The following is an 18,887-nucleotide window of genomic DNA, read 5'->3' as shown; positions in this document are numbered from 1 at the left end:
TTTCAACAAATAGTATTAGTGTGTTTGTAATTTAACCTTCATTTTAATGACAATGATATAAAAATAAGGAGATGAATAACTGTGTAAATTGGAATTATAATAAGGTTATTCCATACATGAATATGATGTCTCAATGTATTCAAAATGGATATTAGCATGAACTGAGAATAATAAAAAGCTATTACAAATATACAACAATACAATAATAATTTATTAACGTTTCACCATCAATAATACAGTATACACATTTCACTTTGTAAAAGTAAACTTTTTAAAAATTATTAATGCCATTCTAAAAACAATTATATGAGAGACGGATTAAAAAGGAAGTAGTATATTTACACATTCTAAAAAAACTATAAATAATCTATTATTTATCAAATAACGATTTACCTGATGCAATTCATTTAGTTAAATCACTGTACGTGCGAATTGAATTAAATGTAAAATGTGTGCGGTGGCTTTATAGCCAGTCAATGTCGTAAAACACCCCCGCAGTAATAGTCATCAAATTGACCTACTAACAGACATTTCGCAAAATACAGTAGACTATTTTGTGTTTGCATGGTGTGGTTATCGGGGTTCAACAAGGGTAAAACCATTGCCACCTTAAACAAATAAGATAAATTTCAAACAGGAAGACTATGACACATAATGACCTTTCATTAATCATACTAAAAAATCTAAATTTGCAACCTATTACTACAAATAATCGATTTTCTTGCACTATATTATAAAAACATGATATAAGAGGGTCCGTATATAGGGTTTTAAGAATAGAGAATAATGGAATATAAGTGCAAAAAGGGCAACAGTTATAAGATTAGAGAAAAATAGGTCAAACTAGAGAATAATGCCATAATAGTGGGTGTGGATGGGGTTTACATAATAGAGAATAATGGCAAAAAAAAAAAAAATAGAGAAATATTGACAAACAAAATTGAGAACAATGGGGTGCTACAAATATAATGAATAATTTTGTCAAAATAAGAATAAGGTAAAAAAAATACTGATTAGAGAAATAAATGATTAACAGAATAATGAAATTGTGCGTTTTCTGCACATCAATTTATTATTGATAATTGACCATTAACTAAAAGATCATTTAGTATAAAATGTCAAAATGATAGTAATCGGAACTGTTCAATTGATCTTAGCAATGCCAGTTCTATACATTCGAAAGTATCGGTATTTTCCCTCCGAAAACATCTTGCACAAGTTAAAATAATCTCAAAGTATCATTTCGTCCGCTAGTGCAGACGAAGTTATTCCTACATCCTTCTCCTGCTTTGTTTCAACAATGATGTACAAATTGCAACATCGATAGAACTTTTTGTGACAGAGTTTAAACCAGTATATCCATTGGCAACAAAAAGCACTGTAATTGGTATAATGCTTAAATGCAATGGTAACTTTAATTTAACCATTTCCATGATGATGGAAAAAGCTAGAAAAGCTTATTTTAAAATTTAAAATAAAAACAACAGTTGTTTAAAACAAAAATATGTAAACCACTAGAGAAACTTCTTGACTCAGTTATTATCACTAATTTTGTTATATTGTTGTGAAGTATGGGGTATAGAGAATGCTTTTAATATTCGTTACTCTGAACCTTATGAAACATTTCACATTAGATTTATTAAAGAATTGTTAGGAGTTATAGTAAAACTTCTAACGATGCAAGTAGAGCTGAATAATCTAGATTTACCTTAAGGACGAAATTATTAATAGTATGTCCTCTATTAAATATTTGGATCATTTAGTTAAATCCGATCATACTTTAGCTCATGATTTATTTAAAGCCACTTGGAATTTGGTATTTCAAGGTCAAGAATTCCATTTAATGTAAATCTTTGACCTTTAATTACATGAAAATCTTAGAACGACATTTTGTCGTTTGAGATTTCATAGGTGAACTTCACTGATGATAAGGGGTTATAATTATTTGCTCCTTCCTTTTGCTCCTAAAAGCTGCAATGCAACTCTTTAGCTTGACTAGAAGTGGTTGAACCAATTACACACCCCTAATTATTATGAGCATGCCAGTCACAATACCATGTCAATAACTGCTAGTCCACCATCACCTTGGTCTTGTTGGAGCTCTTTAAATTCCCCCCTAACAAAAGAGGAGTTCTGCCAGCATGCCAAAAGGCTAACAAGGGTATATGGGGTATCATAAAAATCTATATTTCTGTGATTTTCAAAAAATTCATGGGTATTTACAATTCATTTCATCCAAGATAGGCGTCAAGATAGATAGGCATATGCCTGTTGGAACAAGGATCGGGGATGACTATGGTCCCAACATATATTGATGTGTTTGTGGTCATCTAACGAAAGATTTGTAACTTTTGCATCCTAGAACAGGTCTTCAAAGGTAAAACGAGAAACATTTCGGATAAAACTACTTGTCCATGGCAATGAGTTGACACAAATACATGATGGTATCCCGAATTGTGACCTTTTATTTACAAATCGATCTATCACATATGCGTTTGAAAAGATTATAGCATTATATGCAACAAAAAAGCGTCTATGTAGAAAAAAAATAAAATTGAAACTTATTTTGGAGCGGCAAGCCGACCAAAAATTTGCGGAAGCGGTAATCATTTTTATTTTATTGAAAAGTTAATTTCTCCAAAACAGGAGCGGGAAAATCCAAAGAACTAGGAATCAAATTTATATGGTCTAAGAAGAGAACATAGGAAATCGAAAACATTTATTTTACAAATATCACACAATAAGTGGTGCTGTTTGAATAAAATCATCATATCATGTCGGGTCCACTTCTAATTTAAACTATAATTTCCTTTTTCAAATTTTATTATAAGTCGATAGCTATGCACAAAATTTGTTTCTCGATGTCGATAGACAGCAATGCCCTCCTGTTAAAGGTGTGTTCTCCACTGTTATTATTTATACACATTCAAACCAGCTTTTACATTAAATATAAGTTCTACTACCTGACTTAAAATTGCCTGAGTTTCTAAATTTGAAGCATATCATATGTCAGATATACAGCTTCTGCCGTCGTCAAATTTAAGTTCATTTTAGAAAGAATTATGTCGTCTACCAATAAGATGGTTAAGCATTGAAACGGACCTAATAGGTCCCAGTTTCTCCTCAGGACATTTCATATCATCAATTGAATCTTTATTTACACTTGAGTCAGGAACTGCACCTGCAATATACAATTATTTGATATTATTGAAATTAAGAGAACTTTAGCATTAAACATCTTTAGTATTGAATTGAAAGCGAATGCAAAACAGTGTTTGATATGTTTTGACAAAAATGTGTTTACGTCTGCTACTAAATGCGAAAAAACAAATAAATTCTTAAATAATAAATCGTAAAATTGCATCAACGGAAGAATCAAACAACACATTGCGGAAAGCAGAAATATAAATCCTCTAGTAAACTCTTCAGTGTTTGTAATTTGGAATTTGCAAACAATTTGAATCATTGTCGAATAAACATCCGTTTTGGAATATTCGCATCTAACCCGGTAGTTTAGTAAAATTAGAACCGTTTTATGTTATTACGTGTACTACCACTGGGTCGATACCTCTGCTGATTGACTGTTAATCCCTGATGAAATCATCAGCCCTGTAGCTCAGTACTACGGTATTGACATAAAAAAGGGAATTGTTTTATTAAAAAATTGCTATTATCAAACTTAGATCATTTTAAATTAAGGAAAAGCTCTCATAACTTGTTCGGGTCAAGCCATATTTAAAGTTATTTCGGTTAAATTTTCTCATCAACGTTTACGTTAGGTCTTGATTTTTCAAACATTTTGACATCCAACTTAACGAAATAGACATTTCTAATCAAAATGCGCATCTAAGCATTACAACTGCTACCGATTTGTTTACAAGTTTTTGATGTCTGCCACAAAGATGGAAAATCATATTTTTTTTTCTTCTTAATAAAGTACCTATTAAGACTGATGACATATGAGGTTGTTCAGAATTTTCCCAAGCAACGATAAGTCCTCAAGACTATTTCTCTCGTACATAATACATCAATAAGTCTTGATAATCCTTGGTCTTTGGTCAATGGTTTCAAGATATACCTTTGTAGTTTTAATGTAAGTATACCTGATGCAACTAAATGCGGTAGGACTGCTATCTCGTGCAGTTCCCCGTAAAAGAAATTGTAATGTTTTAGAAGCACTTTTTTTAGTATTTCTGGTAATGGTTTAACTGTCAAAAATAGCAAGAAATTCGTCAAAATAAATTAAAAGGTTGATTTAATCAAACAAATGACGGAACTTATAAATTCCAATTATAAATTTATAAACACTTATAAGGAACGTTTTGAAAACGATATTCTTGTTTTCTACTCTTTTGTAAACACAACTTAAAAGAAGATAAGATAAAATGACAACACGGATGTATAATTATTTTAATGCAATGACTTATTATACATATTGACAAATTTTCAACATATGTATGAAATCTTTTGTAAACATAACAGCGTAACATCTAATATTTTACTTAAGTATCTGACCTATCTCATATACATGTAATGCATTTGAATTTTTTAAAACATTTATAAAGATTCAACAGTAAGTGTAGGTCAACATTTAACGTAACTCATTTTTGATCAAATTTAATATATACAATGTATTATTTTCGAAATACTTTCATAGCATGTAAAAACAGGTTACCATTTCAAACCATGTGCGATACAATGCAAACGAGATTTGAGCCAAACCATAATTCGGAAGCACAACTTTAAAGATTGTTGGTGTTAAAATACACGTCAAAATATTGAAAAAGATTTACTAGAATTCATCGCAGATAAACCGTTGTATATTATGAAGAGTTTGCAGCTGTTATATCCCTTAAGTTGTCGTCATCCACGGGTATATCAGAGGAAGACAACATTGACATTTATTGTAATCAAATTCACCGTTTGAGATGCATAACTCTTTAGTGTAAGAACAAACTCCGGAACTTTCTCTTTTAACGTATATCTTTTGAATTAATAAATAACTTATACTTTAAGATGTCTGGATTAACTGTATGACAAGCAGTAACAAGTTGATCCAAGGAAGGTTTTCCTCTCTTCTGCACCACTCTAAAACAATAGGTTCCAAACATTCATCTGCCTCTGAATAATCATCCTCTATGTTCTTAAAGACATCCGGCTCCAAGCCCAACAATGAGCCCAAATGTCGGTACTCCTGACCTTAAATTACAACGACATAATATTTGGTAAATATACAAATAGTATACAAATTTAGTGAAATCATTTATGACATTTTGTTTCTGAAAAAAAAATAATTTTCTTTTCATCGGTATGTTACACAAAAATGCATCGAGAAATAAAGGTTTAGCGTCTACTCACCAACACTTCGTTTTATTCGATTGCAAAAATCCTTTAGTTCTGATGGAAGGGTATTTGTAGTTTTTGATGATTCGACTTTTTCCAGCCCCTGGCAGAGTTTGTCACACAGATTTTCCGATCTTTTTTGAGTACGTACAACATTGGAAAGAATTTCGCCTATCCTGCTTAGAGCAAGGTTTGCCTCCTCGTTATCTTCAATAGATTTTGATAAGCTATTCAAATGCTGATCGATCTATTTAAAAATCAAAGTTAAACATTAACACATAAAGATAAGATGAAAGACCAGTAAGATCTGCATGCATATTAGGATGCTATATATAAATATTTTTTTTAATTGTTGCCCTAAAATGTTTGATCCGCAAATTTCAGGTAACAGTTTCAATTTGCGGTAGCAAGTTCATGTTGTGCCCAACAAGAAGCGTCACGCTCCAAATTAAACCAATCATATGTAAAAGTAGCCGTACTCCGACAGAATATTTTGCTTTTGGTGTTGTTGTTTAATAAAACCAAAAATGAATTTACAAGAATTCAACTTTTGCAGAATGAGAAAATATATTTAGACCATTTTAAGCCCAAATTTTCTTGTGTCTTAATTTCAATCACAAATCTATGGTTAAGATGTAATACATAAGCCAACATCCAAGCTAACATCCAAGTTATTAGGACTCTGTTGAACAGTTGTCTGATTTTCAATCATACCACATCTCCCTTTTTATATAATTAATGAAAACCAGAATGGTGAATTTAGTAGTAGGTGACTTCATGAATGTCATGTATCACTACATTAATTGAAATTGGTGATGCATGTACAATTCATGATTCTTATGACGTTAGATGTGAGGTCAAATGTGTATAGAGTTGTGAAAAATAAAACATTTCGTTGAATATATAAGAATGTTGAATTGGAGGTGTCACACTTTAACTGGAACGAGCAGCGAAAAAAGAAAAGAAAAAATCTGAAAACCATGAATATTTGTTCCCTTACTTAATGATTTTAAAAGCAAAAAGGAAAATGTCAACATATATTTTGCAAAAAAAGACACTGGTTGACAGTTTACATCCTCTAAACCTAGATTTGTTCTATGTTTAGCTTTTCCAGGCTAACATGCATATATATAAAAAAAATTACTGAATTGTAAACAGTGCACAGTTAGCTGTTTCTCTGGTATCTAACAGTGAAACATAGGTTGTTGACTGCCAACATTTTATAAATCGTCATGAATATTTTTTGACATTATTTGAATTTGCCTGTTATACCATTGCGACATTATATTTATTAAGGGGTCAATATAGCCTTATATTCATTCCAATTCCGTAAATTGTCTAAAATTAAACAGACCGGGTACACTACCTTATACGGATATGCATAATTTTACTGATGTTCTCGTCAATATATGTTTGCATAATACTCATTTTTTTTAACCTAGGCATTGACCAATCTATTGAATGAGTTGCAATGCATAATGGAATACCAGTACAATTTTTACAATTTATCAAGGACACGTGTTTTGTTATAACATACGATGCAATTTTTCAGATTGTCGAAAAAAGACTTCGTCTTACTTTTTCTTCTTATGCGATTTGATTTACATACCATGATATAAATTATTTGTTCTATGCTCAGATAAACGAAAAATAGTTTCTGTCTTAAGAAAGGAGTCTTTGAATTACTTAAACCATAGCCACTGATATCATGGATAAATAAAAAATATTTCAGACATTCATTTACGAGATGGCCACCAAACGGCACAAAAAACCAAAAGATGATTAGGGGTACTAACATTCAGATTTTTAGGCTCATTTATCTCGTAAAATATAGGGAATTCCCTCACAATTTCTTTTTTGCCACAGAATACATTTTATAATACGTAACCTACTTCTGCCATTGCAAAGTTCAGTAAACGTGAACAAAAGGGCCATTGTTAAAACAAGAGTGCACAAGCTGAAGTGTCTCACCTGTTTTACTTATCATTGATTTCAGTAATATGAAGTTTTCACTACAAGTACCACATAAACTTAACATTATCAATGTTGTATGAAAATGAGGTCACGGTCAAATTAACCATGACAGACAGACATGTAAATCTTACAATCATTCCATACACCAAATATAGTGGTCATATCGTTAAAAGTACCCGAGAAACAGATCAAAGCACAAAGTCTCAACATTGTCCAATGAACAATGACAAATAGTTCAAGGTCATATGAACCTTGCCAGACAGACATGTACACCTTACAATTGTTCAATACACGCAATGTAATTGAACTATTGCTTATAATATCTGTGAAATGGACCAAACCACAAAAACTAAACATTGTCCAATGAACCATGAAATTGAGGTCATGGTCAGATGAAACCTGCGAGTCTGACATGTAAACCTTTAAACCATTACATGCACAAAATATAGTTGACCTATTGCTTATAGTATCTGAGATATGGACTTGACCACGTAACTTCAACCTTGATCACTGATCCATGGAATGAGGTCGAGACCAGGTGAATCCTATCTGACGGACATGTAGATGTTGCAAGGAACCCATATACCAAATATAGTTATCCTGTTACTCATAATAAGTGAGTATTTCACTTAAAAAAAAAAAAAACAAAAAAAAAATTCAAGCAGTCATTGGTTTAAACAATATTTTATTCGATAAGTCAAATCATGCTATATAATATAATCCCTTGATCACTGATCCATGGAATGAGGTCGAGACCAGGTGAATCCTATCTGACGGACATGTAGATGTTGCAAGGAACCCATATACCAAATATAGTTATCCTGTTACTCATAATAAGTGAGTATTTCACTTAAAAAAAAAAAAATTCAAGCAGTCATTGGTTTAAACAATATTTTATTCGATAAGTCAAATCATGCTATATAATATAATACAGTATAAACAATGGGATTCAGAAACAAGCAACATTGCTTATTTTAATCTGTCTCCAAAAGAATGTTGACATACAATATAATGAATACTTGGAGCATGCTCTGTCAATTGAAATATATTAAGAATAGTAAATACAAAAAAAGATTGACTATATAGTTTGAGAAAAAAGGGAGAAAAAAAAAACAAAAACAAAAAACAAAGTGATTGAAATGAGCTAAATGAAATGCAAGGAAAACATATAAATGATGCTTTCATATTATGGTGTGAATATTTTACTTTTCAATATGTATTTTTGTACCAATACAAAAAGAGTACAATTTTCTTCATCAGTTAAACAATCTGACCCAAAAAGCAAAATATTTACATCAATACGCTGCGGAAAATCAGCAAGAGAATTCAGTAGCACTTGGCGTATGTTAGTATAGTAAGGACATGTTAATAAAAAATGAGAGCTTGTTTCTATAGCACCACAACGACAATTTGGCGAATCCACTAAATTACGTAAAAATAAATCGGAGTTTAAAGCACTAGAGTTCATTCGCAAGCGTGCATGGAGAATTTGTCCAATGCGATTTCCAACATAATAATGTGTGGGAACCTTCTTATTTTGTTTACAAATATGTTTTTTAAATAGAAAGAGAGAGTCGCACTGTCTTATATTAAAAGGTATCTTATTCCATAATTTCACGGTTGCAGGGAAAAAGTATTCTGAATATAAGCGAGTTCTTGTAACGATTTCTAAGATATTTTGACGTTGCCTTGTATTATGGTTATGCCTACTTTCTACTAAACCTGGTATTTGTTCACGGAGATAACTAGGTGTTTTGTCATATATAATTTTGTGCCAGAGTATCAATCTATGATTTTCTCTTCGTTCCGATAACTTTTCCCATTGAGTTTCGACATATAACTTACCAATATTCGTAAGTTTAGTCCCCCCTGTAACTATGCGTGCGGCATCTAGCTGGATATATTCAAGCCTTTGTATTAGGTTTACATTATGTGTGTCCCATACAACATCGGCGTATTCAAGAATTGGCCGTATAAAAGACATATATAGTTTTTCCAGAGTGAACCGATCGAAAACGTTTCTAACTTTTCGTAGAATATTAACCCTTAAATAAGATTTTTTCATTATGTATTCGATGTGGTCTTGCCAAAATCCATTATTAGAAAAATAAACACCAAGATGTTTGTGATTGTCGACTATTTTCAGTTCTTGGTTATTCATTTTTAAAGGGGGGTGGTACAACTTAGTTTTTTTCCTAGAAATAATCATAGACTCTGTTTTTTTGGCATTAAAATTAACAAGCCATTTTTGTGACCAATTATATATTTTATCTAAATCATTGTTTAGTGTTTCAGCAGCTTCAATCGGATTATCAACTACTAAGTACAATGAGGTATCGTCAGCAAATAATTTAATTTCTGCATGAATATCTTCGACAATGTCATTTATAAAGATTAAAAACAGTAGAGGCCCTAAAATAGACCCCTGGGGTACCCCTGCATTTACTGGTAGCCATTCAGAACTTGTACCATTTATTACCACACTTTGGGATCTTCCTGACAGATAATTTTCAAACCATTTCAATAAACTACCAGATATTCCAGCTTGTTGTAATTTGAAAAGAAGACCCTTATGCCAAACTCTATCGAAGGCTTTGCTTATATCACAGAAAACAACCCTTATTTCTTTACCACTATCAAGAGCTTTACCAAAATCATTTGAAATATTAACCAGTTGATTTACTGCTGAGTCCCCCCTAGTGAAGCCAGACTGATTATTGCTAAGAAACTTATTTTGTTTTAAGTGATTGTAAACATGTTTATAAACACAACGCTCCATACACTTTGATATAACACTCAAGAGGGAAATCGGTCTATAATTTTTCACATCATTTGGTTTATTACTTTTGAATACAGGGGAAACGTTTGCTCTTTTCCATTGATGGGGAAATACTGCACTACGCAAGGACAAGTTGAATAATTTACACAAAGGACTTTTAAGAATAGCTGAAGCCTCTTTTAACAGTTTTGGATTTATTAAATCAGGACCTGAAGCTTTTGATGGATTAATTATACTAAGAATGTCTTCCACTTCTGTTTCGTTAAGTTCTATTTCGTTGATTGTAGTTGAAGCATTAAGAGGTATAACGGGTAAAATTGTACTGGAGTCATCAATATTAGACTGGGATGCAAAAAAATGATTTAATTCGTTTGCTTTGTCGATATCATCAAATATAAGAGAATCATTTATTAAAAGAGGTGGTATACTTGTGTCTTTTGATTTCATACCTGTAATTTGATTTACGATTGTCCACCAATTCTTATTAGAGGAGTTGTTATTAATAACTTTTTTTATCAAGGAATTATTAAAATCTTCTTTAGATTTTCTTACTAAATTGGTAACTTCGTTTCGTATTTTCCTAAATTTATTCCAGTCTTTCGAATTATTACGTCTTTTAGCAATTTTGTGTATTCGATTCTTTTTCCTTATCTTTTTCTTTATTTCATTAGTAAGCCAAGGGGGTTGATCCTTACGAACCGTTATTATTTTATTTGGAATACATTTATCGGCTGCATCTAAAATAATGTGTGTGATATTTGCCGTCATGTCTTCAATATTATCTGAATCTGTCATTGAATTCCAATTATTTCCGGACAAAATATTTCTGTATTTTGTATAGTCGCCACGATCATACAACCATATTTTACGTTTGAAAGATTTATGACAGGTTTTGGGAAAATTTAAAAGACCAATAATAGGACAATGGTACCTCAATTGATCAAGAAGTGGCGGACCAACGCCACAGTACGTAACAGCATTTACGTTGTTTGTAATGAAAAGATCTAACAATGAAGAAGACTGTTCAGTAAAATGTGTTGGTTCGTCTATCAACTGATTCAAACTGAACTGTGTTAATAAAGGTTTAATCTTAGAGTTAGCGCAACTTTTTTGATTATCATTAAAATCGCCAGTAATCATTATGTAATCTACATGATTGTCGTTTAAGGCCATATCTAGTGAGTTTTCTAATTTCACCCAAATATCTTGCTCGCAATTAGGGGGGATATAGAAAGTCCCAAAGAGAACTTTTTTACCATGTAATTTTAGTTCTAGCCACACAGATTCAAGGTTGTCCATTTCTATGTCTTGGCGTCGATGTGCAACTAAATTATTTTTAACATATACGACAACTCCACCGCCTGTTTTTTGTGGTCCTCTATCTCGACGGAAGGGGCTATGATAATTTAGTAACTTTATTGATTCGTCTGTGTTATTATTGTTTAGCCAAGACTCCGTAAAAGCTAATATGTCAAAATCATCATACTCCGCTTCTATAAGGTCCAATTTTGGTACGATACTTTGAATATTTAGGTGAAGAAATGACACAGATTTTGAGAACAATTCAGAAAAATTTGATAAATCAGCAATGTTAACGGTACTACCTGAGGAGTTTAAATCATCATTCGGACCAGGGTTTGTTTCTAAGCCTGCTATTATTAACAGCATTTGAACAATAACAAGTATGAAAGAGAACGCAAATATAAATAATACATCACAGGAAGCATTGCTTTTAGTACATACATTAACATTTTTACAAATTTGGGATTTAGCATTTTTATTATATATTAAGAAATTGATCAACAGTGCTAGTGCGACTGCTTTCAATTTTGTTTTGCTAAAAAGTATTAGGTTGATACAGAATACATCAAGATATGTAAGTCTCTGTTTAATGTTAGTACCTGGAATAAATAGGCCAACTCTCATGCGATATTGTTCAATACTAATACCCATTTACTATGTAACACCTGATTGGTCTCTTTGAAGATGAGAGCGGCCAACTTCTAAACAAATACATCTTTGCATTTCATTTTTACAAAAGTAAGGGAAGTACATCATTTCAAACAGTTTGTGAGAACAAAATATATACAACAATGCATTTAATACAAATAAAAAAAGAAATAGGCACATTTATGTGACTATGTAGAGGTATATGTACCTCTGGCGTAGGAGAATAAAGAAACCTTAATTATTATGATTAAAGAAAAGATCAATACTACAACTTTGTTAACAATTCACATGTATAGTTATTATTGAATGGATCCCAAAAAAAATTGTCCAATCAAAGACAAGTTTGAGCAAATAAGACATGTGATTGGCCAAGAAGTCACGCACAAGTAAATAATTTTACTATCGGCGCTTGGGATAGTAAATTCCAAAATGACCTGTAAAAATAAAAATAAAAACCAAAGTTTACTCATATATAGAAGGAAATTAAATTTTAAGTGATAAACATTTGAAAAGTGGTCGATATTTAGAATATTTTCTGTAAACTACGGAATTAATTCACAATTAGTATACATTTAAGAATTTAATCGCACATTATCTTAAGCGATTCGAAAAAAATATTACTTAGAGTGAAAACAAGTTACCCACAAAGAAATATAATTTGTAAAGTGCTAGCTTTATAAAGGAATGACAATAAATTATAAAATTATAAAACTGTCTCTTAAGAATACAATTGAAGTGGCCATGCATAATATAAATATAAAATTGTAAAAAGAAAAAAAAAACATTTTAATTTCATTTATAAAAGTCTATTTACGATAACAGTACTTAGGAGTGAGGCTCACTTCCAGATTCCAGATTTGCGTCGGATACTGTTGGTGCTGTAGATAATGTTTCAGCATAGGTTCGAAGCCTGCACGGTGTTTCGTAACTCGGCGGTCTTTGCAGTTTTCTGTTGTAGTCGAGTCTGTCAAGAAAGTTTTTAGCTCCTGGACAGCAGTAGACAGAGACGAAGTTGAGAAAAGCTGCCATTGTATTGACTTGGTGGACCTGTTCAATATTATCCTTTACAAAGATTTTACCGTTCACGGTCCATGTATCTCTTATGTGATGCTCAATACGAAGCTGTCGAGCTTTAAATGCAATGGTGTTCCTGATTTTTGTGAGGTCCTCATTTACCCTGATATACCTGAGATCTCTGTTTTCTCTCATCGCTTTTTTACATTTCAGTATTCGTTTCTTAGCAAAGTGGTCTTTCAACTTAACAATCACCTGTCTGGAACGAGGTGGAACAGAATTTCTCGCACTGTTAGCATTATCGGAGCCAGTACGAGGTTGACCAATACGATGGGATCGAACAACGTCGTTAATATCAATACTCTTATCAACAGACTTCAATAATTCTTTGACCAGTTCTGTCGTTTGTTCTGATGTTTCGCTACTCCCTCCATCCGGTATACCATTAATACGAAGTAAATCGCGACGACCGTACTGTTCTAAGGCATCAATATCGTCGCGTAGACTTTGGTTCTCCTTTGATAGTTTATCTATTTCGGATTTGTATTGTTGTATTGTTGCTTTGATGGTATAGTCTATCTCTTCATGTAAAAGTTCTTTTAGTTGAAGAGCTATTTTTACAATATCGGACTCAGCCAAGGAGCAAGTAATAGTTTGTGATGGTATGTTGGGCTCTTGTACTTGTTGGTATTCGAGTGAACTGAGACCTGCTGAAACAGTAGCATGATGTATTACAGATGGGTCAATATCGACAGGAAGAGAGTCTGGGTCAGATTGAGAAGACATAATGTATCTTTTTACAGATTCATTTTCAGGTGGCGATGGCTTGCTGAGACGGCGAAGTCGATTGGTGTTATCAGGTGTTTGCATTTGTTAAATGTTATATGTAAAGTTGATTACAATAGTGTTTACAGTATACAGGTGACAGATTGTTGCATATTTACCTTCAATTTCGTTGAGAAGAGTTCACAGATATAAATAAATAAGTTATATACACAGCTATATACTAATGAAATTTATACATCAAATCCACATTTTGACGAAATATATCCTCAACGATCAATTAACCAACCATTTCATATCCTCCTAGAGGTAAAAAGTGTCTTTACGGATTACATTTTCTTGGAGCAAAAGAAAACACGTCCATTACCAGAACAGGCATGCGCATTTATGCATCAAGCAGTCATTGAACCATGAAAATGAGGTCAAAGACATTGGACATATGACAGACGGAACCTTTGTGACATAAGGTATCTGCACCCAAGAAATGAAGCATCCAGGTCTTCTACCTTCTGAAATATAAAGCTTTAAACAAATAGTTTACGCCGTCGCTGTCGTTGCAGCTGCCGCCGCCGCCGCCGCGGCGCCGTCGTATTGTAACACCCATGTCTCGTATACTGCGACGAAACAAAAACTAAAGCCAAATAATGTACACCCTCAGAAATTATCATTTTTTTCTTCTTCAGCACTGAACAATTGCACTATTATTGTAAATACTTATGGTCTCTGTAGTTTCATTCATTAATAAATAAGTCTATGAGAATATAGTTTCATTCATCAACAATTTTTGCTTTTTCTAGTCCTGGATTAACAACATGTTAGCAAAGGCCCAAATGTGACTTTGCATGTATAACAACAAAACAAGCGCAATTTCCTTTCGTTTTTTCTTTCGTGCGTAGTGATTTTGTGTCACGAACTAACGCACCATGTCCTTTATTTTCCTTTCCTTTTGTTATATACATGTATACGAGTATAATTTTATAATGTCATTTGATATGTTTCAAACTAGGTTAAATGAGCTGTGGCGTATATGTCAAGGAGACAGTAACCAAACAAAAAATGACAAAAAGGAAATTTAGAGGGCAGCATAAAATCTTCAACAAGAGATAGCTAGGTGTCCCAGTCTATTTGTATAACACATCATTGAGAATACTGATTTGGACTAATTTTAATGTAATTACTTTAAAAACAAGTCAAGCCAAAAAGTCAACACAACCAGTGAAGACAATTTATGTATCTGTCTCTTTAAACTCATAGTTCTTTGCGCCATGTAATGCTTGATATCAAGTAGAATGTATGCGCCTATATCTCAGTAATTTATAGATAATTTCATCTTAGATACCAGGATAAAAATGTGTGTACGCCAGACGCGCTGATCGTCTACAAAAAAGACTCATCATTGACACTCGAATCAAAAAATTTCAAAAAGCCAATAAAAGTACAAAGTTGAAAAGCATTGAGGACCCAAAATTCCGAAAGGTTTTGCCAAATACAGCTAAGGTAATCTATTCTTGGGGAAGAACATCCTACGTTATTAATATCATGTAGAATGAATGCCCAGGTGCAAAACAATAGACAAAACCTGTAATAGTTTTTAACTTCGACAACACGAAAAGACTCGACTGCATCCAGTGAACAATATTTCTAAAATCTGAGCATGCAAATTGTAGATTATGCTATATTAATTACATGTATTACATTAGGCGAACAAAAAAATCAAATAAGAGATTCCAAGGTACAATACAAAATGATACTTTTCAACCATACTCCACGTGTTCTGAAGTGATAGTAAACTCGTAGTAGCGCACAATGCATTGTGGTTTAATGTGTCGATTGGTCAATTTCTTAGGAACCAGTTTACATTCTTTATTTATAATTACTATGCAAGAAGAGGCGAAAGATGCCAAAGGGATATTAGTTTTAAAGAGCTCAAAGGAGTTTTACTTGACAATGGACTCTTCGTTATCAATTTCATGTAGAATGAATGCACAGGTGCAAAACAATAGACAAAACCTATTCTTTACTACTTTGACAAAACTAAAAAAACTCGAATGCAGCCAGTGAACAATATTTTCAAAATCTGAGCATGCAAATTGTAGATTATGCTATATTCATTTCATGTATTAAATTAGATTAACAAAAATATGTAATGTTTATTTTTTTAATTTTTAAAATTAATGACGAAGTGTCCATTGTCAAATGTATTACCACGTCAGAACTCCAGTGGTCTCGAGATCTTAAAGTTCCTTCGTTAATATTATTGAGTTATATCAAATGAAAAATTGCATGACCATAATTGTATAATAATAATTGCTATCACTGAAGAAAAAAATTCTTAAGGGGTTCTACAGAACCCTGTGTCTCGGCTACGATTGCTGCTGTCAACGTAAAAGTGTAATATTGACTTAAAAAGTGAGTCCATTTATCAGTAAACTACACAATTTAGAAAAAAATCAAACTCTTTCTTTAGATGCTATTTCTTGGTCTTGAAGACTAGTTTCTGTTCAAGTTCATAACAATCCATGAATTTTACAAATTTATCATGTTAAAAAAATGTAATCCCAGACTGCATGCATATGTTAACTGTAAAACACTTAGTCCATCTATCAGAGATTTTTTGATTTTTTTGATTTTTGGCGTTTTAACGCCACTTTTAAGCACCGCTTTTGGGCTATTTCGTGGCGGCCAGTTTTTATTGGTGGGGGAAGCCGGAGTGCCCGGAGAAAACCACCGACCTTCCATAGGAAAACTGACAATCCTAGTCAATTAAGATTGGAGTCGAGTGCACCCGCACGAGCGGGGTTCGAACTCACAACCTCAGTGTTGACTGGCTAGTGATTACAGTAGTGACTACTTAGACCACTCGGCCACCGAGGCCCCCATCTATCAGAGAAAAAAAAAAAAAAAAAACTGAAAATGAAAATATATTTTCAAAAGTTTGCTTCAGAGAAAAAAAACTGAAAATGAAAATATATTTTCAAAAGTTTGCTTCAGACATTATCTCTTAATCATTAAAAAGCTTCTGCCAAAGTTTTTTAAAACTCAATGAAGGTTTGACAAAGTAACTGATGTGTAACAAACTTTAACCCCAGACTGTATCTACTTGTTAACTGTAATAAAAAAAACTAAGTTCATTTATCAGTAAAATACGGAAAAATGAAAATAGATATTATCAGAATTTCGCTCTGGATACTGTATTTTGGTCATAAACAAGCTTCTGTCCAAATTTCATAAATTTCCATGAATGTTTGACACAGTTATTGATGACTAAAAAACTTTAATCTCAGACTAAATCTGAATGTTTACTGTTTTCAAAATTTTGCTCTGGATACTGTATTTTGGTCATTATAAACAAGCTTCTGTCCAAATTTTCTAAAATATCATGTAGGTTTGACAAAGTTATTGATGTCCAAAAAAGTTTAACCACACACTGAACTTAAATGTTGACGCCGCCGACGTCGACGCCGACAACGGAATCTATGATCGCTATGTCTCGCTTTCGCGATATAAATTTCGCAATCTCGACAAAAAGGTCAAACAAGCTGCGAAAATCAATTATTGTTACGACTTTCTATTTGATGTTATCTTAAACAGCTATTACTAGTATTTATAAAGATGTGTTGGACTACTCAAAATATGGTCACAAGAAAAACAACAACATAATTATAATAATGTTTAAGCCTTTCTGCATGAATTCTTGATTCGACAATTGCCAAAGTTTATTTTTCGTCTTGGGACTCAATATGACATAATCAGAAGGAATAATATATAGTGTTATTTTTACGAATTAAAACAAAATATTAATCAAAGATTCTAAAACTAACTAACTTTTACCCATAATTGTTTACTTTTACACATTGTGATTTGGATGGATAGTTGTTTCATTGCCACTCATAACACATCTTCTTATTTATAAGCCTAATAAATCAGAAATTAATATTCTGCCTAACACGCCGTTCAACCGGATATTTACTCACAGGCGAGTATAAATTTGTAGTGGCGAGTACGTGACTTTTCACGAAGTATGGATATACCGTCAGATTCCAGATTCCAATCCTTCTCACTATAAAAATCCTTGAACCAAATCAACAAATCAAATTGAGAACATATGTTTAAAGTACCCCTACAATGACAATTTAACATATGTTTTTATTTGTGAATCTGTACATTTATATTTCAATTCATACGATATTTTGTCAAAATACTTATATATATTTTGATTTACTAGAATGATTCAATCCCATTTACACCAGGAGGTCACATTTTACTTTTCCTATTACAAATAATCATTTCATTACAGCAAGTTATCCAGACATAAAAGTTCTATTATTATATTGTGTTTAAGTTGAAATCATAAATACAGTTTATCGTTTTTATTCTTACCTCTTGCATTTTGATTTTCATATCCGCATTTTCCCGAATGAATGACAACATCAAGCTATCGTCCTCGTTAATTTTATGTTGGAACTCCAACAACACTGGAACGTTACTTGTACTCTCTACATCACTACATGATTTTTGTAAAAATGTTTCGTCCATTCCATTTTCAAAAATAATTGGTGACGTTGCACGGTCAATAAACTGAAAGAAATTTGAACATGTTGGATAACTGTTACATTTTGAATTTCTTGATTCCCGCACACCTTTGTTTCTCCGTTGTATGAATTTGTCAATTTGTGTATCCGAAATATTGGTGTAGTTTTTAAAATGATCTTTGAGTAGTTGAAATATCTGCATTAACGTAATTCGTTCTTCTGACATATTGTTTATTGAACAAGGAAGTCAACTCCTGCTGATTTATATTTAATCAAAATAATAATAGAGTCTTTGTAATTTCACCTTCATTTCAATGACAATGATATCAAAATAAGGAGAAGAATAACTGTGTAAATTCGGGTTATAATACTAGAGTCATTCAATATCTAAATATGATGGTCTCAATATACACTGTATTCAAACTGACTAATAGCATGATCAGAGAATAATAAAAAGATGATGCAATTGATTTAGTTAAATCACTGTATGCCCGATATAAATAAAATGTAAA

At 32.2% G+C, this 18,887-nt stretch overlaps 1 protein-coding gene across 4 annotated transcripts in view; it reads right to left on the bottom strand.

The window, feature by feature from the left end:
• The window catches only part of LOC127715094 (uncharacterized), a 29,691-nt gene extending 11,075 nt beyond the window's left edge, over nt 1-18,616 (bottom strand). For 2 of the 4 annotated variants that reach the window (XM_052221132.1, XM_052221135.1), the window contains exon 1: nt 394-579. Coding sequence is in view for 1 of the 4 variants with exons in the window: in XM_052221133.1 (XP_052077093.1) it covers nt 18,224-18,601 (378 nt within the window). In the remaining 3 variants the exon portion in view is untranslated. Of the gene's footprint in view, nt 1-393; nt 584-18,223 lie in introns of those variants that run through there. The other 2 variants (XM_052221133.1, XM_052221134.1) reach the window with 2 other exon arrangements.
• Between the last annotated feature and the right edge of the window lie 271 nt (nt 18,617-18,887).

This window comes from Mytilus californianus, unplaced genomic scaffold (assembly GCF_021869535.1).
Source record: "Mytilus californianus isolate M0D057914Y unplaced genomic scaffold, xbMytCali1.0.p SCAF_9, whole genome shotgun sequence".
Taxonomy (NCBI): Eukaryota; Metazoa; Mollusca; class Bivalvia; order Mytilida; family Mytilidae; genus Mytilus; species Mytilus californianus.
This window is presented reverse-complemented; position numbering and strand designations above follow the sequence as displayed.